Source organism: Coregonus clupeaformis, chromosome 13 (assembly GCF_020615455.1).
Source record: "Coregonus clupeaformis isolate EN_2021a chromosome 13, ASM2061545v1, whole genome shotgun sequence".
Lineage (NCBI taxonomy): Eukaryota > Metazoa > Chordata > Actinopteri > Salmoniformes > Salmonidae > Coregonus > Coregonus clupeaformis.
This window is the reverse complement of record NC_059204.1, coordinates 56,520,327-56,542,067: the sequence shown is the minus strand read 5'-3', so window position 1 is coordinate 56,542,067 and position 21,741 is coordinate 56,520,327. Positions and strand designations below refer to the sequence as shown.

Below are 21,741 nucleotides of genomic sequence, written 5' to 3'. Positions count from 1 at the left end.
CCACGCAAGATCTCACCCCGTGGGGTCAAAATGATCACAAGAACGGTGAGCAAAAATCCCAGAACCACTCGGGGGGACCTACTGAATGACCTGCAGAGAGCTGGGACCAAAGTAACAAAGCCTACCATCAGTAACACACTACGCCGCCAGGGACTCAAATCCTGCAGTGCCAGACGTGTCCCCCTGCTTAAGCCAGTACATGTCCAGGCCCGTCTGAAGGTTGCTAGAGTGAATTTGGATGATCCAGAAGAGGATTGGGAGAATGTCATATGGTCAGATGAAACCAAAATAGAACTTTTTGGTAAAAACTCAACTCGTCGTGTTTGGAGGACAAAGAATGCTGAGTTGCATCCAAAGAACACCATACCTACTGTGAAGCATGGGGGTGGAAACATCATGCTTTGGGGCTGTTTTTCTGCAAAGGGACCTGGACGACTGATCCGTGTAAAAGAAAGAATGAATGGGGCCATGTATCGTGAGATTTTGAGTGAAAACCTCCTTCCATCAGCAAGGGCATTGAAGATGAAACGTGGCTGGGTCTTTCAGCATGACAATGATCCCAAACACACCGCCCGGGCAACGAAGGAGTGGCTTCGTAAGAAGCATTTCAAGATCCTGGAGTGGCCTAGCCAGTCTCCAGATCTCAACCCCATAGAAAATCTTTGGAGGGAGTTGAAAATCCGTGTTGCCCAGCGACAGCCCCAAAATATCACTGCTCTAGAGGAGATCTGCATGGAGGAATGGGCCAAAATACCAGCAACAGTGTGTGAAAACCTTGTGAAGACTTACAGAAAATGTTTGACCTGTGTCATTGCCAACAAAGGGTATATAACAAAGTATTGAGAAACTTTTGTTATTGACCAAATACTTATTTTCCACCATAATTTGCAAATAAATTCATTAAAAATCCTACAATGTGATTTTCTGGATTTCTTTTTCTCATTTTGTCTGTCATAGTTGACGTGTACCTATGATGAAAATTACAGGCCTCTCTCATCTTTTTAAGTGGGAGAACTTGCACAATTGGTGGCTGACTAAATACTTTTTTTCCCCACTGTATGAGAAAATTTAATTCAATGAGATATTTTTCATGTTTGATAATAAAATAGTGTTACTTTACTACTCAGTCTATCTTATTCTTACCCAGTTTCCTTGTTACTCTTGTTAATCTCAAATGGACATTGCAAAGTATACTGTTGTCACAATTGTTTCACTTCTCCTTACATTCTAAATCGAATATCACACCACGGAAGGCAGAAGCTGAAAAGCAGGGGCAGTGAGTGTTCTAATTTTAGTTCTTACAATGCTTCCTCTTTTTAACATTAGCTACTCAGAAGCTCAGTACAATTAGGGACAGCACACTACCGTGGATGCTCACCAGTTAGAGAAATCTGTAGCTAACTTGTAAACCTTGTATTAGTGGACAGACTAAAGGAACACCATCTATTGTAAAAACAGGTAGGGATATTGTCAGTATCTGTCATGTGTTTTATACTATGTTATGTTTTATGTGACCTGGCAAGAGAATCTAAGTATTTATTTATCTTTCGAGCCTGATGGGGGGTGGTTTCCTGGAACCAGATCTATGGAGAATCACAATTGAAAGTGCTAGTTGGTGTGGTTTGCTGCTATGTTGTATTGAGACAATATGCACTGTTATGTAGTGGTTGTCATGTTGGGAGAAGCCTTCATCAGAGTCTTCAGGTACAGGGAAGAGGATTGTGACCCCCATTCCACAAAGGCTCAGGAACGTCCACCACATCCTGCCCCCAATAACATTCTGACCCCAGGTTCAATGTCAGGTAAGCATTTTGGATTTGTCTGAAATGCTGCATGTCTTTCTGGATCAGTAGGCTATGCTACATCTTAAAACGTTAATATGAGATTAAGTTCATCCAGGCATGAGTATGATGTTTAATAATTGTTTTCTTTTTTTATTGCCACATTTTTAAATGTGCTTGTGTGTGGACTGCACAGGAAACATGGAAGGTCTGGTGCAGTCTGGTCCTAGAGTGACAACCAGGCTCAGTGATGCCCTCACCATCCCCAATAGCCACAGTGACGACTATGGTGACCTGGAGCTCTATCGCTCCTGGTGCTGCACCACCTTCTGCAAAGACTACCCCGACCTGCAGCTCAGAGGGGACCATGTGGGAAACAGGAGCTCAGAGAGCCCGCGGCTGGAGAAGGAGGTGTTCGAAGGACCACTTCTTCAGTCGCAGGACCTGGGAGAGATGGAGGCCTTGGAACCCACAGGGCCTGTGGAGCCTGGGGTACAGGTGGAGTCCCAGCCCCTGCAGGATGAGGGTTACCTGGTCATGGACAGCAGCATCATCACCCTGAACAGGGAGCCTCTGTCCAATTCCATGCTGAATGGCTATCTGGAGAGTAAGCTGCTGGAGGTGTACAGACAGCACATGCAGGACAGCCTGGCCCGGGGCAGCTCTCCCCTGGCCCAGACCCCTCCCCAGGGCCTCTTACCAGCCCCAGTAATGCAGCTCAGCCTGCATCTCTGTCAGGACCATGGCCTGGACTCCAGTACGGCCCAGAGCATCGTCATCCACTACCTTAGCGCCTGCACCGTGGCTAGCTCCCACTTCAGCTCCCCCAACCTGCGCATCTCCAACCCTGAGCCCAGAAGAAAGGCCACCTGACTGAAACCAGCAGTAGTTCCACTTTGTCTGCCGACTCTAACACACTTGAGAATGGTCTACAGATTTGGTTTCGTTTTCTCTATACTGAATCTGTAAACTTGGTGGTCAGTTACATTGCATTCGGTTCAAGAGGTAAATTAAATTGATAGTTTGGGAAGGAGATCCCTTCATTTTGTTGAATTGTTAGAAGAAATATCTTTAGAAAATGACACAATGTCCATAATATCTACTTCATAAATGCAACCAGTTCCTGTAATGTAATACTTGAGACAATGTCAAGCTTTCAAGTTGAAGGACAAAGAGGAGAAAAACTGTAAGGTGAGGGATAACTTAGTCCTTGTAAAACATATTGGTTCTAGTTTCTGAGAAATGATTCCTCACAGATATCGCAGATCTGAAATTATATTTTCATAACCACAGACTATTACAAAACAGTAAAAAATGCTATTTCGCTATCTTGGTTGTCAAAAAAAAGTTGGAAATTATTGACACCTCCTGTCATACATAAACATTGCATGTTTACTGCAAGTGTCACATTGCATTTTGACAAGAAAGCATATTACACAACATCTGTGTCAGATCAACATATCAAGCTGTGCCAAATTTGAAATGCTTTTTAATCTTAGATGCAACTGACTGAATAGAAAACATGAATATGCTAAAGCACTGAGCTATTGCGGTCATGTCTTGTGGAGAATAAACTGGCCATTGGAATGGGTAAAACATTAAGAATACCTTCCTACTGTTGAGTCAGTCTATGTCATGGAAAGAGCAGGTGTTCTTAATGTTTTGTACACTCAGTGTATAAAAGTATACTAAACATAAGGTGTATATCAGACACTTTCTGGTTTAGCCATGACAGATTGTTATTTTACCTCTGAGCAGGCCTTTCCATCTGGATCACTGTCATTCATATCAAGTGAATGTCATGACTCATGTGGGTAGCTTAATTTCAGAAATCACCCTCTTTGGCATCAAAGGCAGGGATGTATGGCTGGCAGGGTTTACGTGAGTGTGACTATGTGATAGCATGTGCTAGATAATGCATGAATTTTTCTTTCAGATGGGTGCATCTAATGTGAAAACCAGTATCAAGTGACTTTAAGCACATGTTTAGTATATGGGTAGGCTATGATGGACCAACTGGGCATTGCTAGTGATCATAGTGGCATGCTGCTTGGTAGAGGATTTACAGTAAACCGGTGTGTGTGGGGAGCGAGTGCCAATGCCACCATTTCACACCCTGTCGGGAGCCACTGGGTCATACACCAGCCAAGCCAAGAACTATTAGCATGGCACTGTTAGAGCAGCATAGGAGAGGGTAATGGTTAGGGAGAGTGGTGCCCATGCCTCTGATAATTTAACAGAACCAAATGTTCAGGTTGATGAAGTTTGATGCCATTTTACACCATATAGTGAGACATATGGGTAGACTTCAATAAAGATACAAGACACGGGCAGATCTTCAAAGAGTCAGTAATAGGCTTAGCAGGTAAAGATGTGTCATCATCACCCAGCAGTGAGGACTGAATTATTAACCATATCATGGTGGGACTCAGTGGGATGAAGTTAGACTACCTGTACTGTTGTGTTGTGTTATGCAACAGACTCATGCAGTGTGCACACACCACATATAGTTGATTGTAGTTGTAGTAGTTATTTTGGCTATAGGTCGATAAGTATCTACAAAATGTGTATTTCCCATATAATAAAACATGGGGACATCAGAAAGAAGTGATAAGCACACACCCCAGCATTTGTCATGATGTGGTTTTACAGTAACTGAGATATTTTGTAACTAACTGAGAAAAAAAACGACTTTGTCATTCAATTGTGTCTTGCATGTCTTGTTTGAGTCATTACTTTAATGTAAATTGCAGGGTGACCCAGTTTTAACATGGTATCCCCCCATACTGTATAGCCCCCCCCCCCCCATACAGGCATTGATGCAAGCATCACTAGGTTTCTATTGGTTAAAACACAATGGATTCGGTTCTGTTCCTACTCATATTGGTTGGAAATTACGACAGTTAAGGGGGTGAACATATTCCTGATAAAAAAGGAAAAAATTATAAGAATATGCTTAATTGTTATGCCTTATGTTCAGCTGCCAATGTTTCTCTATGAAGGCATCAGGTAATTATGTATTATTGCACCATTCCCCGTGTCTCTGGAAGGAAGCATGTGATGCTGGGGTGTGCAGGGGAGGGAGGGGTTGCAAGACTTTCTCACTCAGAGAGAGACTCGCTTCTCTACACAGTACAGTGGGGTCTGCAGGTAGGCCACTGTTGTGTGTGTGTGTGTGTGTGTGTGAGAGAGAGAGAGAGCGAGAGACAGAGAGAGACAGGCGGCTGAGTCGTTTCTGTGAGCGCGTGGACTGCACCATCGCATTCCGTACCCAGGATACTGTCACCAGCCATGCCTTTACCCAGTAAGGTGCACCTATGTTATTTGATCTCTGGTATACCGATGCAACATTTCTGATTTGCAACACCCGTTTTTCACGCTCGACCAAGTCCTTGTTTGAAGGATTTGAAGACATCGATGATGGCCCTGGTGATGGAACCTATAAGCAAATGGACACCTAAGCAAGTGCTGGATTGGATGAAAGGTAATGATTATAAAACATGTTTCTTTTCATTTGCTTGACACTGACAGAATACATTTTGAAACAACTAACATGGATATGTGTACATCTTTTCTCTTTTATCTGAATAGGTGGTTTAATAAATTGGGGCTGATTTGAGCTAAAACGCTGCTATTCTTTGCATTGAAATATTGATCGTGTGCCATTTTGTGTATCCGACCCTGATGTGGAAGCGCGCTATTCAGTGTAGCCTAATTATCGCCCTGGCCTGATGTAGGCTATGTATTTGTAGAACACCAACCAGATACTCAGACCAACTTATTATGCGACGTGTAAAGGTGTTCAACAATCAGTTTATCAACAATCAGTTTACCTATATAAGGTTCACATTTAGATTACCTCATACCATAAAGACTGCGTGCTCTCTCTCTCTCTCGCCCCCCTCTCTCTCTTTAGCTCCAATGCACACACACGCACACACACACACACACACACACACACACCACTTTGATTGAATAAGTGTTGGTATCAATTGAGGCGTTTGCAAAACTAGCACCATGGACAGCGAACCTACCTTATTTGAAAATGTGTTGACAGAGACTATGATTTACTTTGTTACATTGCTACAAAAATCCACCATTGTGGGTAGTGATAGGGAACATATTGCAGGTTGCAAGCTAATTGAACTGGACAGCAGCATTTGCAACCACAATAGTCACCTTTAAGATATGCTATTAACTGAACTCAAAATGGTTGGCGTTATGATGTTCAGTATGTTTCGAAGAGTTCTCCACTATCTGCCATAACATTCATATTTCTATGAGAGAAAACATACCTACCTGTAGTTACTTTTATTATTGTGTGGGCCAACAGTACAGCTGAGGTGAAGTACCCCTTAGGTAAGACCAAATGGATGACAAAACAATTGTTGCGCTACATTACCTGCCATAATCAGATTGTGCACACCGTTATGTTAGTAGTGGCAGACTTCTGTCATTCTGGAGGTGAAACACTAATTGACAACAAGCCTTCATTGGAAAGAAAGGTGAGCATGAGGAGCTGAATGCGTTTAAATCTAAACGGTGGAATAACGTTCAAAATACCTATTAGTTACTGTAACAACCAAACACAAGTGAGATAGATATGATAACTTTCTATCTCACCAGGGCACAGGGATTTACTGTCATCCAACTAAAGAAGATGTGATGTGTCAACAGAGACATGGGTTATGTTTTCCCACATACAGTAATTTCTGCCAGCCAAGTGTCAGTCCAGAAGTGCACAACCGTGCTTGCTTCTGGCGCTGCTGTCACAGATGTGTTTCCAGCTTCGCAGCAAGGGCAGGGCTCGCCTACGGCACAACTTCTGTGCAGCTGATACACAACACAACTAAAGGAACTTCAGTTCAGTCTCAGATTCTCCACCCTCCAATTACCATGGAAAGTGCATAGGCAAGTGACATCTTTGTCATCTGTTATATTCAATGCTGTAGGTCAACAGATGAAGCCAATACATAGCAACATCTTGACAGTCTATAAGACTGGTAGAATACAACTGACATAAAGGACAGAGCCGGTCTAATATCTATCCTAAGGTCATTTGAGACAGAATGGGTGCTGATGTGCAATCTGAGACACAGAGGATGCTGATATGCAAGTTGAGAAATGTCTTTGTGCTGCCACAGCTGTAAAGAATATCCCCTCCCTCTCCACACTGTAAACTGTGTGTTATTGGTTGCTTTGGCTCTCTTGTTCTTGAGTGGTTTTTGAAAGGTGGCCAGTGGACACAGTCGTGTACACACCCAAGTAGGCACAGCATGGCACGCACACACACACACCAATGCACCAGTTGAGGCATTCATGAAAAGCTATCACCATGGACAGCGAACCTGCCTTGGTGATGCGTGCCTTACATTCATACTATGTTCCAACATTGTGGATCGAGGTAGGGCAGTTAGCAAACTAATTGAACTGTACCTCATCTATTTCATAACCACAATTATCTGTGAGTGAGAGTAGGTTCAATGCCAATGAGTGTAAGAGGGAGGGACTGACCTGTTTTTGAGGGCATTGAGGACTCTGGATTATTCCCTTGGGTAAAATGTAAATGACATTTAGAATGAATATTATACACCTGTTGTATTTCATTCTGTGATAGGTCTGAGGGCAACAATTAAGAAATATACTGCTAATAATTCACTTCTTCAAGTGGGCTTGCTTCTTGGTCACCAGGAAACTGTTGCCATGGAGCCTTGATAGCTGGAGGAAGGCAACAGAATGGAAATCCCACAAGCGGCAAGCTCTCAAATGAAAGTACCCTTACAAGAAAAGCATGAAAAACAAATCACATGTGAAGAAAAAAATAAACGAGATTTTCCCAAGTCAGTTACGTGGTTTTCGAAAACAACATTTCACATTAAATTTATACGTGAACAAATTACGTGAAAAATGTCACGTGGGAAAAACAGAGCCTACGTGTGATGTTTCACATACTGTGTATTCGAAAATAATTCAGACCCCTTTTTCCACATTTTGTTATGTTACAGCCTTATTCTAAAATTGATGAAATAGTTTTTTTCCCCTCATCAATCTACATACAATACCTCAATGACAAAGCATAAAAAAATAAAAAATTAACTGAAATCACATTTACATAAGTATTCAGACCCTTTACTCAGTACTTTGTTGAAGCACCTTTGGCAGCGATTACAGCCTTGAGTGTTCTTGGGTATGATGCTACAAGCTTGTCACACCTGTATTTGGGGAGTTTCTGTCAGGTTGGATGCGGAGTGTCGCTGCACAGCTATTTTCAGGTCTCTCCAGAGATGTTCGATCGGGTTCAATTCCAGACTCTGGCTTGGCCACTCAAGGACATTCAGAGACTTGTCCCGAAGCCACTCCTGCGTTGTCTTGGTTGTGTGCTTAGGGTCGTTGTCCTGTTGGAATGTGAACCTTCACCCCAGTTTGAGGTCCTGAGCGCTCTGGAGCAGGTTTTCATCAAGGATCCCTCTGTACTTTAATCTGTTCATCTTTTCCTCAATCCTGACTGGTCTCCCAGTCCCTACCGTTAAAAACATCCATGCTTCACCGTAGGGATGGTGCCAGGTTTCCCCCAGCCGTGATGCTTTGCATTCAGTCCAAAGAGTTCAATCTTGGTTTCATCAGACCAGAGAATCTTGTTTCTCATGGTCTGAGAGCCCTTTAGGTGCCTTTTGGCAAACTCCAAGCAGGCTGTCATGTGCCTTTTACTGAGAAATGGCTTCCATCTGGCCACTCTACCATAAAGGCCTGATTGTTGGAGTGCTGCAGAGATGGTTGTCCTTCTGGAAAGTTCTCCCATCTCCACAGAGGAACTCTGGAGCTCTGTCAGAGTGACCATTGAGTTCTTGGTCACCTCCCTGACCAAGGCCCTTCTCAACCGGTTGCTCAGTTTGGCCGGGCGGCCAGCTCTAGGAAGAGTCTTGGTGGTTCCAAACTTTTTCCATTTAAGAATGATGGAGGCCACTGTGTTCTTGGGGACCTTCAATGCTGCAGAATGTTTTTGGTACCCTTCCCCAGATCTGTGCCTCGACACAATCCTGTCTCGGAGCTCTGCGGACAATTCCTTCGACCTCATGGCTTGGTTTTTGCTCTGACATGCGCTGTCAACTGTGGGACCTTATATAGACAGGTGTGTGCCTTTCCAAATCATGTCCAATCAATTGAATGTACCATAGGTGGACTCCAATCAAGTTGTAGAAACATCTCAAGGTTGATCAATGGAAACAGGATGCACCTGAGCTCAATTTCCAGTCTCATAGCAAAGGGTCCGTATACTTATATAAATAAGGTATTTCTGTTTTTAATTTTTAATAAATTAGCAAAAATGTCTACAGTGCTATGAAAAAGTATTTGCCCCCTTTCAAATTTTCTCTACTTTTGCATATTTGTGATACTGAATGTTATCAGATCTTCAACCAAAACCTAATATTAGATAAAGGGAACATAAGTGAACAAATAACACAACAATTACATATTTATTTCATAAACAAAGTTATGCAACACCCAATTCCCCTGTGTGAAAAGTAATTGCCCCCTTACACTCAATAACTGGTTGTGCCACCTTTAGCTGCAATGACTCCAACCAAATGCTTCCTGTAGTTGTTGATCAGTCTCTCACGTCGCTGTGGAGGAATTTTGGCCCACTCTTCCATGCAGAACTGCTTTAACTCAGTGACGTGTGGGTTTTCAAGCATGAACTGCTCGTTTCAAGTCCTGCCACAGCATCTCAATTGGGATTAGGTCTGGACTTTGACTAGGCCATTCCAAAACTTCAAATGTGTTGTTTTTTAGCAATTTTCATGTAGACTTGATTGTGTGTTTTGGATCATTGTCTTGCTGCATGACCCAGCTGCGCTTCAGCTTCAGCTCACAGACGGATGGTCTGACATTCTCCTGTAGAATTCTCTGATACAGAGCAGAATTCATGGTTCCTTCCATTAAGGCAAGTTGTCCAGTTCCTGAGGCAGCAAAGCATCACCAAACCATCACACCACCACCACCATGCTTGACCTTTGGTATGATGTTCTTACTGTGGAATGCAGTGTTTGGTTTTCGCCAGTCATAATGGGACCCATCTCGTCCAAAAAGTTGAATCAAGTTTGCCAAAAAGCACCTGGATGATCATCAAGACTCTTGGAAGAGCGTTCTATGGACAGATGATTCAAAAGTATAACTTTTTGGACGACATGGTTCCAGTAATGCCTGGCGAAAACCAAACTCTGCATTCCACAGTAAGAACATCATACCAAAGGTCAAGCATGGTGGTGGTGGTGTGATGGTTTGGGGATGCTTTGCTGCCTCAAGACCTGGACAACTTGCCTTAATAGAAGGAACCATGAATTCTGCTCTGTATCAGATAATTCTACAGGAGAATGTCAGACCATCCGTCTGTGAGCTGAAGCTGAAGCGCAGCTGGGTCATGCAGCAAGACAATGATCCAAAACACACAATCAAGTCTACATGAAAATTGCTAAAAAACAACACATTTGAAGTTTTGGAATGGCCTAGTCAAAGTCCAGACCTAATCCCAATTGAGATGCTGTGGCAGGACTTGAAACGAGCAGTTCATGCTTGAAAACCCACACGTCACTGAGTTAAAGCAGTTCTGCATGGAAGAGTGGGCCAAAATTCCTCCACAGCGACGTGAGAGACTGATCAACAACTACAGGAAGCATTTGGTTGGAGTCATTGCAGCTAAAGGTGGCACAACCAGTTATTGAGTGTAAGGGGGCAATTACTTTTCACACAGGGGAATTGGGTGTTGCATAACTTTGTTTATGAAATAAATATGTAATTGTTGTGTTATTTGTCCACTTATGTTCCCTTTATCTAATATTGGGTTTTGGTTGAAGATCTGATAACATTCAGTATCACAAATATGCAAAAGTAGAGAAAATTAGAAAGGGGGCAAATACTTTTTCATAGCACTGTAAACCTGTTTTCGCTTTATCATTATGGGGTATTGTGTGAAGATTGATGAGGAAAATGTTTTATTTAATCCATTTTAGAATAAGGCTGTAACGTAACAAAATGTGGAAAAGGGAAGGGGTCTGAATAGTTTCCGAATGCACTGTAACTTCTGAATGCATTGTAATGGTCAACATGTTGGCTTCTCCCATGGGAGACCTGTGCTATTATATATTTCACGTATTTTTTTCGGGATTAGTACCCAGGTCTCCCATGGGAGAAGCCAACATGTTGACCATTAGACCAAGAGGGACAACACTCATTTTGAAGTCGCCATGAGAAACCATGACTGACTCATGTCCACTACTCTTTCACGTGCGTTTTCACATTTTCATGTCAAATAGGGCTGTCAATTGATAAAAAAATGTAATTGAGTTTATTGCAGTATTTGTTGTCATGAATCATGATTCATCGCATATTGACATATTTGATTTGTCCAAAGTAATGGTAAGCAAAATCAACTAAATTGATAAACACACTTTCTTTAACCTCAAAGTCAATTTGTTTTGACATTGCATTGTTGTTTTCAGCTGTATAGATTATGCATTTAGGATGTTTTCAGTGTATTTTTAACGCTTTCAGACAATGCAATACAAAAGTGCACAAAAATTACAAAAAGTGAACTTGAGTTAACTGACAAGATAGCGCTAATTTTAACATGGTAGCCCTTTACACTCGTACCCATATACAGGTTGAAAATGGCAGATTTGAGCACTGATAAACGCAGTGGCTGTACAGTAAAATGCTTTAAATTATGTCAGAGTTCAGGCTCTGCGCTTCACACCACTGTATGGATTTTGACCAATGATGTGTATAAACCCTAGATTGCTGTGCACACTTTGGAAAGGTGTGTGGCCACCTGCGACACCAGTTAGTCCTCTCACTCAAACCCTTGTCATTTTTTGTCTTATGTTTCACCTACCCCACATTTTCCAGGAATATCCTTATGATGTTACTGAATGTATCCAGAGTATTTTCAGATTTCGTTATCAACAAATGCGGTGAAAAGTACAGTGAATGTATTGGATAATATAATCAACAGTGTAATGTTCAGTCTTGTGTCAGGTGAACTGTTGTGTCCACAACTTTGGCCTAATAGTTTTCCCATAATCTCCAAACTGTTCCCTTTCAAATACAAATGTAAATATAGATGGCAGAATTCAGATATGACGTCACTATTTTAGCACTCGTTTCTTTAAGCACGCTGCGCGAAATGGTTCAATGTGCCAATATATCAGCAAAGTCTACTTTTTCAGTTTTTCAAATTGCCGGCATCTTGAAGCTAAGGTTGGGATCATGTATACTGTGCTAATTACCATACAAAAAAACAGTAAAGGAGAGCAATGTACAATACGGCGAACTTAGCAAAATAAGAAATTTGTGGAAAATGCATGGGGGGCGCCATCTTTATGCACCTCCTCTATTGCTACCATGCTTATGCAAATGTTTTTCAGATTTCTTCTGTAAGAAACATTTCAATTTAGCCCTATCCATATAGGCCAATTCCCACAAGTGTAAAGGGTTAAACAGGATAAATAAGGAGACACGTAGCGCTAGCTTCTCTGTTCTTTTCACTGGGCTTCTTCCAACGGTCACTAACCAAGGTATGAAGAAGAGTGGCGTGCACCTGCAACAGTAACACTCCAAATGAATGGCACAGAAATAATTTTTTTAATGTTTTTAACGCAATTATTATACTCAGGTAGGCTAGGTTGCCTTTTTACAGAATGGCATTACAGAAGTCCATATGTGAAAACACCACCTTTTCACGAGTGGAGAAAAACACTTTTTCACCAACACATGTTAACTTGCAATTCCAAATGTTAAAGTTAGATTTTCTAATGTGAATGTTTCTTACATGTGAAACTGCAAATTAGATTTTCACATGTGAATGGTTTTCACATGTGAACTTGCAATTCCATATGTGAAAGTGAGATTTTCACATGTGGAGTTTTCTAACATGTGAAACAGCAAATTTCACATGTGCAACTGCAATGCAAATGCACATGTGAGTTGAAAATGTGTGAAGAGGTGGTGTTAACATGTGACCTTTAAATTGAATATATGTGAAAATATGATTTCATGTGAAATTTAAGCTCAACATCTGAAAAAAGCTATTCCTCATGAAACTGCAAATTGGACATGTTTTTTTTTTGTAAGGGCAGCCATTCATGATCATTACTGTATATGGATGCATGAACGTGTGCGCACACACACACACACACACACACAAATGCACATGCATACACAACCCCCTCCCACACCCCCACACACACACGCACACGCACACATGCTTTCACACATTTCACTCCCACGGACATACTGTGGAGACACAAACACACCCACACACAAAGCCATCAATTTTTATGTCAAGGCCACTGTGTGCTCCATTCAGTTACTTAGAATGAGGTCGGGGCAGCAGCACACAAGACGGCAAGACAAGTGTTCACCACATACAAATGGGGAACTTAGTTCAGATGATTCACCTGACTATAGACTATATAGATTGAGATCAATATTGAATAGATGTACCCAGAGTCATCTATATATATGGCTCTGAATGTATCCTCCTTTGATCTACCTAGGCAGTATCAAGCTGGCTAATTTGGCCCCTGTTGAATGCCTGTGGTCATGGATGTGTGTGTGCTGTGCTTTGGTGTGTTGACGTGGCCCAGCCGGTGTGTGTAATATGGGTCAGCTCTGTGCTGTGGCTGTGGCCTGCTACTCCGCTGTGCTCTGTGGCTGGAGATGAGTAATCTCCCGGGAGCCATGGATGGATGCTGTGGTTGAAAGCCGAGACTCTGCTAGTCTGCTCTGCTGCTATCTGGGCTCCCCTCTCTTTCTCTGTGCCGCCTGGCCCGCTGTACATGGCTCCAACACAGAATGCTGCAGAGGACTCTGTGTGGCTCTGCTGTGCTCTGATAAGGATGGCTTTAATACGCTGTGGTGAGAGTGGTTTATCTCCTAGACTAGTCCTGTTTCTCTCTGCCCCTGTTCTGTTCTGCTCTACACAAAGAGCAGCTCAACTGGTAGACTGGTTCTGCTCAGTTCTCTGGAGTTGAAAGAAAGTCTCTTCTCTCTCTGCTCAGAGAGTAAGAGCACACTCAGGACTTGAAAGGTGAATGGTTGAAAGCATGCTTCTGGTATTATGTAGGAATTAACACAAAAAATGAATGAAATGGAAAATGAGTTTTTAGAGTGAAAGTAGTAGCCTGGTAGGGATAAAAAATATTTTGTACAGCAATTAGTCTGAATCTGCCAATCACACTGCACTTTATACAACACATATTTATGCTTTCATGGTATATTTCAAACTGTAATAATTCTAAATAAACCAGCACAATCTGCATTCCATACACCTAGTGAATGAGTTAGATGTGGACAGTAAAGGAGACAAAGACATACTATTAGAACAAAGGTGTGCTTAACATAGTTTCCCCCCTCTTTGTCTGTCCCCCATGCAGGCCTGGATGACTGTCTGCAGCAGTACATTAAGAACTTTGAGAGGGAGAAGATCAACGGGGAGCAGCTGCTCCACATCACCCACCAGGAGCTGGAGGAGCTGGGGGTCACCCGCATCGGACACCAGGAGCTCATTCTGGAGGCTGTGGACCTACTCTGTGCCCTGGTGAGGAGTCAATCTAGACATGCAGGGCTAGAATCAGGAGGGATGGTCAGGGGATAGGGCTGTAGAGTTAGAGCTCTGGTGTGCGGACATGATAGAATAACTTTACTATTGATGCCTTCCAGTGCAACCAAGCCAGTGCAGTCAACGTGCTCGAACTGGAGAAACACAGTTGACTTGCAGGAGATGTAAAGCTAGCCTAGTTGCTAGATCTGTTTGTGCACCGTTTGAGAGGCATGGCAAGGCATGACAGACAAGATTGAAGACAATAGAAGGTCAGTAAAAAGTGTTGCTTTATTATCTACAGCCTTCATCAGTGTTATCTGCTGAGTAACAAGCAGAAGGGGAGAGAGGCAGCTGCAGTGCTCAGTGACCAGGGCTAGATAAGTAGAGCTGAGGCTAGGGCCAGAGTCGCGGCGATGATTTGTGGCTAATTCAGATTCATTGGTGATGTATCCTTGTATCCTAGATAGAGGTCGAGCGGGAGGAGTCTGTGCTCTGTGCATCAGTAAGGGAGGCATGTAATGGGTGTCGTTAGTCTTGGTGTATGATGACTCATACAGAGAGAGTCAGGCGTGGGCATGGGAAGAGCCCTGTTAGAGCAAGCTAAGAGCTCTGTATTGACTTGACTGATTCAGAGAGGGGCCACACAGCACACGTCCTCTATGATGGGCTGGGGAAGTGTCTGATAATAGATCCATAGGCCTAGACAGCAGCAGCTGGGAGGGAGTGTGTGTGTGTGCGTGCCTGCGTGTGTGTGAGGCTGCCTGTGTGTGAGGCGTGTGGGAGCTAGCTGAGGTTAGTGTGTGATTCCCTGTGACAGAGCGGCCTGCAGCAGAGCATCATTAGAGTGCCTGGACTGCCTGAGACCCCATCTCCACACAGACAACCACACACATGTAATCTGTGTCTGTTAGTTAGACGGACCGGTGGGAGCTGCCTGGGTGTGTGTGTGTGAATGTTGAGCAGAATGTTCCTCCTTTATGTTCACATATGGGGCTATAATATAAGTTTGTGAATGTGTGTGTATGTGCTAAGACAGTATAGTGTGTGTTCTGCATCCAATCTCCATTATAGTGATGTGCTGTGATTATCATTGGATGCTGGGACATGTCCCCATTGATCCTGGCAGAGTGCACTAGAGCTGAACATTGCGTCACTCTGCTGAGAGGAGGCTGACATGAGTAATGACTGTACTGGAGGAGAGCTACAGGTGGACAGGACAGGAGAGACAGGACATGAACGTGGTCACACACACACAAGCATGCACGCACACACACTGCCTTATTAGTGGCCCGACCAAAATGGATGTCCGCTGAATAGGTCTCAGTCCCTCTGCACTGCTTGTGTAAGACAAGACTCTCTGCAGATCAATTTTAGAAATTAATTTATCTTTCCTGGGTTGATTATGTGAGTGTGATTGAAAGACAATGCAGGCTTGGTGTCAGTGTGACCGCTGACTCACTTTGACATCAAACTGAGGGTCGGTTGTTGCTGGGAGTTAGATAATTGTTCATCAGTCGACAGTGACCAGACAGACAGACAGGGCTCTGCTGCTGAGTTGTTGATGTAATAGGGATTTTGCTCCCGCTAAATTGCAAAAGACATTACAGCCATCAGAGGAAAGTGTCCCCTCCATGCAGTGAAGCCTCTCTCTGCCTGAATGGCTCACTGGAAGGAAGGTAACAGGGAAATGGCTGAGCTGGTCAGTACTCACAACCACCTAGCAGCATAATGGTGCGTTTCCTCTACAGTGGGTCGACAGCAAAGAACAAGGCCTTATTATAGTGTTGCTTAGCTTATTTGCATGTATGTACAGTATAACATATTTAATTATCCCCCACCTTTTGTCTCTTGTCATCCTCTGCATTGACGTAATAGGTGACTAGTGATGGAGAAGCCGCCATAAAGAGCAGCCTGAACAGACAGCAGCGCATTACTTTGATATTTTGAATGAAAGAGGAAAATCAATAAGGGAAGAAGGAGCTATGGAAACACTGGGCTTGGTGTAATTAAGAGTGACAAAGCCCGGATTCACCATGGCAACCGGGCTGGGCTTAGCTACATTGTTGTGGGTTAGACAGGAAGGAGGCATTTCTCCATGGTGACGGTGACTAATGTTGACTAGACCTGCAGAATCAGATACAGCTATTCACACACAGGCACACATCTCTAACAGACACACTATTGTGACAAGCTACGTAGACACACAACCTACATTCTGGTTAGAGTGGAATACTGCTTGATGCTCTGTACATTTCAACGAGTATGACAGATGAGTGGTCTTCATTGTTTCTGATGAGGCAATCATCCCTTTATGTTTACTTGAATAACTCTAGATCAAAAGGATAAAAGCTGTCCACCTGGTTTGGTAGATAGATTAAGAGGAAAATATGAGATTATGTGACTGGAGGGATTTGTCTCTATATATCTCTGGCATTTAGATCTTATATACACTATACATTTGCTGCAGCACTGTTCCGTATGAGCTTTCAAATACAAGTACTGTATGTTACTCGCACCACACTGTCCATGCAAGTTAATGTTATTTCTCCATGTGAACTTAATGTATCCACATTTTCTAGATGAATGACATCTTAACTTTAAAGTCAAACACTTCTGGGAGCAGACTGAACCATGGTCTAACGGTGCTGTACTTTCTGTTCCAGAACTATGGTCTGGAGACTGAGAACCTGCGTACCCTATCCCACAAGCTCAATGCCTCAGCCAAGAACCTGCAGAACTTCATCACAGGGAGGCGTCGAGGCGGCCATTATGATGGCAGGGCCTCACGCAGGCTGCCCAACGACTTCCTCACCTCCGTGGTGGACCTCATCGGAGCAGCCAAGAACCTGCTGGCCTGGCTGGACAGGTGGGAGTTACATCTCGGTTTTGTTAGAACATCCCAGTTTTGTTAGACTTAGAATAGCTTATTTTCCCCAGAGGAACTTCATTTGCGTATGTCTAATAGTTTATATACGGTTCTCTTTCATTGTAAAGTTGTTGGAGAGGGCAAATACTGGCTTATGCAGAGATGTTACTTTTTTATATCTCACTGACTGTTCTGCCCTCTCCCATCCTCTGATGTCTGACCCCTGCATATTGTACTTTCTTCCCTCCTGCCAGATCCCCATTTGTCAGTGTGACAGAGTACTCCTTATTGAAGAACAACATTGTTCAACTGTGCCTGGAGTTAACCACCATAGTACAACAGGTGAGTTGTCCAGGGGTGGATAAAGGTTAGGGAATTTATGAACTAGTTACTAGTGCATCAATATGTCTCTGACAGAACACTTGGCTACATACCTCCATTTTATAATTCTGTTAGTTTTGTCGGGAATAGATGAAGGCCGACTGAAAATAACTCTCCTGTTTTAAACTCTCTCAAGAGACAGTCTGCCAGCTAAATTCATTACACTACACTTGGGATACTCGCATCTGTCTCATCTGATAGGAGCTCCGTTTTATTTTAATGTTAAAAAAACAAACATTAGTTCTCTAACTGTTTTTAATTGTCTTGCAGGACTGCACGGTGTATGAGACAGAAAACAAAATTCTTCATGTGGTGAGTTTTTAGTATTTTTCTATGGGGTATAATGCCCACAATGACCCACAAATGGTCTTCCCTTCCTATCAACCATTAACTGGCACCTAATACTTAATCTTAGTTAACAGTCATATCATATGCAACAGTAGTCAGCAAACAGTAAAAATGATCAAATGTTTTCACAATAAGTGGAATGTGAATCATCCAACATTATGTGGGACAATGATTTAAAACACTCATTAATCTTTACACATTGTTTTTATACACACACACCCACACACACACAACTTTACTTGGGGCACATGCCTACACTTGAACATGTGATAATACAGTCACATGCGTCCTCCTCATCGCCAGGCAGGCAGCACTATGGAAGAAAAGGGTTTGGATTATTAATAAGAGTATGTGAGTCTGCCTGTGTATTTCTCAAAAGCCGCAGTTTTAAGGCCTTTGGTTGGCAGTCTGTGTTGAATAATGCAGAACCTCCCTGCTGCTCCCGCGGGCATTCCTGCCTACAGCAATTAGACAGGGAGAGAGATGGTGAGGCAATAATAAAGGAGAAGCTAGGACAAACTATGTACAGACGTGTGTGTGTGTGTCTGTGTGTGTGCATGTGTGTGTGACAGAGAGAGAGCAAGAGAGAAAGCAAGAGAGCGCAATGGAGAGAGAGCCCAACTGGAGACTAAGGGAATAGATGGAAGCTCATGGCTGTGTCACTGTAGCTACGCTGTTCACTGCCAGCAAGTTCTGGCCACTGTGCTACTTGTGGCAGTAATAGAAACCTACGTACAGTACATTTGACATGACATGTGAAGGACATGACAGTATCCAGTGCTGTTTATACAGTGCTGTGCATAGACCAATGAGAGACCCCTTTTTCCTCAGCTTGTTAAACCAGGGAAGACGAGCCGTAGCTTGCCTTTGAAGAATGTCTCAGATGATGAATAAACCGAAGAATCGCTCATTAAAAACCGGGTCAGATTCTCAGATAATTGCATGCAGTGCTTCATTCTTGTTGCTCTAAAAACGCAGGCAGGAGAAGAAGAAAGTGACTCCATGCTCTTGTCATCCCCAGTTGGCTCTTTGTCCTCCCCCAACAAAGTGATACTCTTGAACTCCAGGAAGTGATGCACGATCCCAATGCTCACAAAAGACAATGTAGCAGACAGTGTAGTAGTAATACCTTACACTGTGTGGTTTATTTTCCAGGTAACTGCCAAAATAAAGGAAACATTTGATTAAATGTGGGATACAACATATATTGAAAGCAGGTGCTTCCACACAGGTGTGGTTCCTGAGTTAATCAAGCAATTAAAACATCCCATGTATAAAAATGCCCAGTTGCCCATTATTTTGGCTACCATGGCTAAAAGAAGAGATCTCTGTGACTTTGAAAGAGGGGTCTCAACCCAGCTAGCACATAACGTTCTGAGGAGATTCTTTTTGTCCTATGGTTATTTTGCATACAAACTTCCCACAACTTTCTTGGAATGGTGCAGGATAGTTGCTTGGCTTTGGAACATTCTCAGCACATTTAAGGAACATGACAAAAAAACATTGTTTTCTTGGTATTTCATTGCTTTAACTGAATGTTTCCTAAAAGTTCAAACATCGTTACATTTAATTTAAATGTTGGTAATGTTCTAGGAACGTTCTCCAACTGGTTTGACATGGGGAATGTTCTCAAATAGTTCAGAGAACATTAAAAAACAATTATTCTGTTGGAATTTCAGTACTTCAGCATAACATTTCCTACAAGTTTCCTCATGGTTCTATTTAAGTCATGTTCTCAAAATTGTTCCAAGAATGTTAATAAAAGGCCTAAGGGCCCGGGGCTGGGTTTCTACTAATTTTATTTGATGAAACATTGAATTTGGCCTTACTCCTATTAGTCTATAGAAACACATTGAATAACATATTCATACATGGCAAAACAGATAGTCCAAAAACAAATAAAATGAACTGTTTTGAAGTGTCTATCCTATATCTGAGAGATAAGTTCAGGAAATTATTTATATATTTTTTACCCATGTTTAACCCCTTTTTTAGCACTAAAGTACTTCTATATACACTTTCATAATTTTTTTCACTGGTACCGGGTTATCTTCAGATGAGTCTTGTGAGACTTGTGGGCATCCTAGAGCAAAACAACCGAGATGTTCGTGTCCGAGATGTTTGTGTTCATGAGAGTCTCACCTTTCGATGGTGTGGTCATATTAGTGTGTAGCACAAACTGTTTAGACACTACTGGCAGATCGGCAGCACCGACTTAAGACAAATGCCCTTACACTTGTGGGAGTCGTAGAGCTAAATGGAAAACACCATCGTGAGAGTCATCTTTCCATAGAGGGGAAGACACTACAGACATTTTTGTGAAAATACAGATTTTTTGGGATGTCTCCTGGTCTGACAAACACCGCTTTAGCTCTGCCACCTTCCACCACAGATGCAGAAGGCCGACATCGGCGTATAGCTCTCTAGCCGAAACAGATAAATTTTTATGGGGATTTTATTTTGAATGCTCATTCGATTTCCATGGGGGTGCGGACATAGACTCTAGGTTAAGAAATAACTTTCTTCTGTGAGAAATTCAGTACTTCAGCATATTGTTTCCTACAGGTTTCCTCATGGTTCTATAATGTAATGTTCCCAAATTGTTCGCAGAACGTTAAGAAAACTTTGCATAAAAACCACAAGAAAACTTTAGTAACGTTCTGAGAACGTTCGAATGTTAGTTAAAAATATATACATTCTGTTCTCAGCATCAACAAAACTCTCTATCCTGTATCTTATTAAGTGGGTTCAGGGGTGTTGGCTGCGTCCACTAATTGGCCAAACCGGATCTTAATGAGTGCTTGTTTCCTTTGAAATGGGGTCTGTTTGAATAGACTAAAATGAACAGATTTGTTTGCATAAAAAACATTGCATGCTAGCTCCATCCTGGTGGCGCAGTGGACTAATTCCATGGATATAGAACAGAAGATTATAAATTTGAATCTCACTGATGCCGTGTGACAATAAAATAAATAAATGTGTTTGCATGGCTAAGGAAATACATTTCCATGTGTCCTTTGAGTTAAAAAAAAAGTTTACCCAAAATAAGCTAGCAGTGTTATTAAAACTTAAGGAAGTTACAAATAAAACTCAAAATAACCTACAATTTACATTCTCAGAGCGTTAATAAAACCTCCCAGGAAAACTTTCAAGGAACCTGAGTAAAACGTTCTCAGAACCTCCCTGCAACCTAAAAATAAACGTTTCCAGAACAGGTTACATTTTCACTTCTGTTCTCAGAACGTTTATAAAACGTTCAGTTTTACTGGTCAGGAAACGTATGGCTTCGTTCCCACAACCAATGTGAAATCAAAAACATTTGTTCCCACAACTTCCAAAGTACCAAATGTGCTAGCTGGGAAAGGAGTATAGGGGGTCTAAAGGGTGTGTGTGTGTGTGTCTCAGTCACCAGATCTCAACCCAATTGAATACTTATGGGAGGTTCTGGAGTGGCGCCAGAGACAGTGTTTTCCAGCACCATCAACAAAACACCAAATGATGGAATTTCTTGTGGAAGAATGGCTTTGCATCCCTTCAATAGAGTTCCAGACACTTGTAGAATCTATGCCAAGGCGCACTGAAGCTGTTCTGGTGGCTCGTTGTGGCCCAACGCCCTATTAAGACACTTTATGTTGGTGTTACTGTCACGATTTAACTAGATATGAACCCAAATGCAGACAACTACACCGAGCCAGAGAAGGTTTAACAGGTTTATTTACAACGTGCAATTGTCCAGGTTTCCAAAAATAGGGGAAGAGCAAGTCCAG

At 42.5% G+C, this 21,741-nt stretch overlaps 2 protein-coding genes across 4 annotated transcripts in view; both read left to right on the top strand.

Moving 5' to 3' along the window:
- The first annotated feature begins 1,254 nt into the window (after positions 1 to 1,254).
- si:dkey-237j10.2 (uncharacterized protein LOC568721 homolog) lies at positions 1,255 to 3,176 on the top strand. 2 transcript variants are annotated; one of them, XM_041895405.2, is made up of 3 exons: positions 1,255 to 1,458; positions 1,665 to 1,802; positions 1,978 to 3,176. In XM_041895405.2, the coding sequence occupies exons 2-3, from the start codon at positions 1,673 to 1,675 to the stop codon at positions 2,652 to 2,654; spliced, it is 807 nt and encodes a 268-aa protein (XP_041751339.1). In that variant the 5' UTR covers positions 1,255 to 1,458; positions 1,665 to 1,672; the 3' UTR covers positions 2,655 to 3,176. The 2 variants fall into 2 exon arrangements, with proteins under 2 accessions (XP_041751339.1, XP_041751338.1); XM_041895404.2 differs by having other exon boundaries at positions 1,255 to 1,802.
- A 1,727-nt stretch (positions 3,177 to 4,903) lies between these two features.
- LOC121579949 (connector enhancer of kinase suppressor of ras 2-like) overlaps positions 4,904 to 21,741 on the top strand; it is a 56,837-nt gene continuing 39,999 nt past the window's right edge. For both annotated transcript variants that reach the window (XM_041894961.2, XM_041894960.2), the window contains exons 1-5: positions 4,904 to 5,265; positions 14,213 to 14,376; positions 17,043 to 17,245; positions 17,500 to 17,587; positions 17,897 to 17,938. In XM_041894961.2, the coding sequence (XP_041750895.1) occupies positions 5,199 to 5,265; positions 14,213 to 14,376; positions 17,043 to 17,245; positions 17,500 to 17,587; positions 17,897 to 17,938 (564 nt within the window). In that variant the 5' untranslated portion in view covers positions 4,904 to 5,198. The remainder of the gene's footprint in view (positions 5,266 to 14,212; positions 14,377 to 17,042; positions 17,246 to 17,499; positions 17,588 to 17,896; positions 17,939 to 21,741) is intronic.

Bases quoted from the DNA above. Each gene is read 5' to 3' on its own strand.
- si:dkey-237j10.2 (XM_041895404.2), top strand. From the start codon at position 1,649: ATGCACTGTTATGTAGTGGTTGTCATGTTGGGAGAAGCCTTCATCAGA. The intron at 1,803-1,977 runs GTAAGCATTTTG...TGGACTGCACAG, and splicing joins GACCCCAGGTTCAATGTCAG to GAAACATGGAAGGTCTGGTG.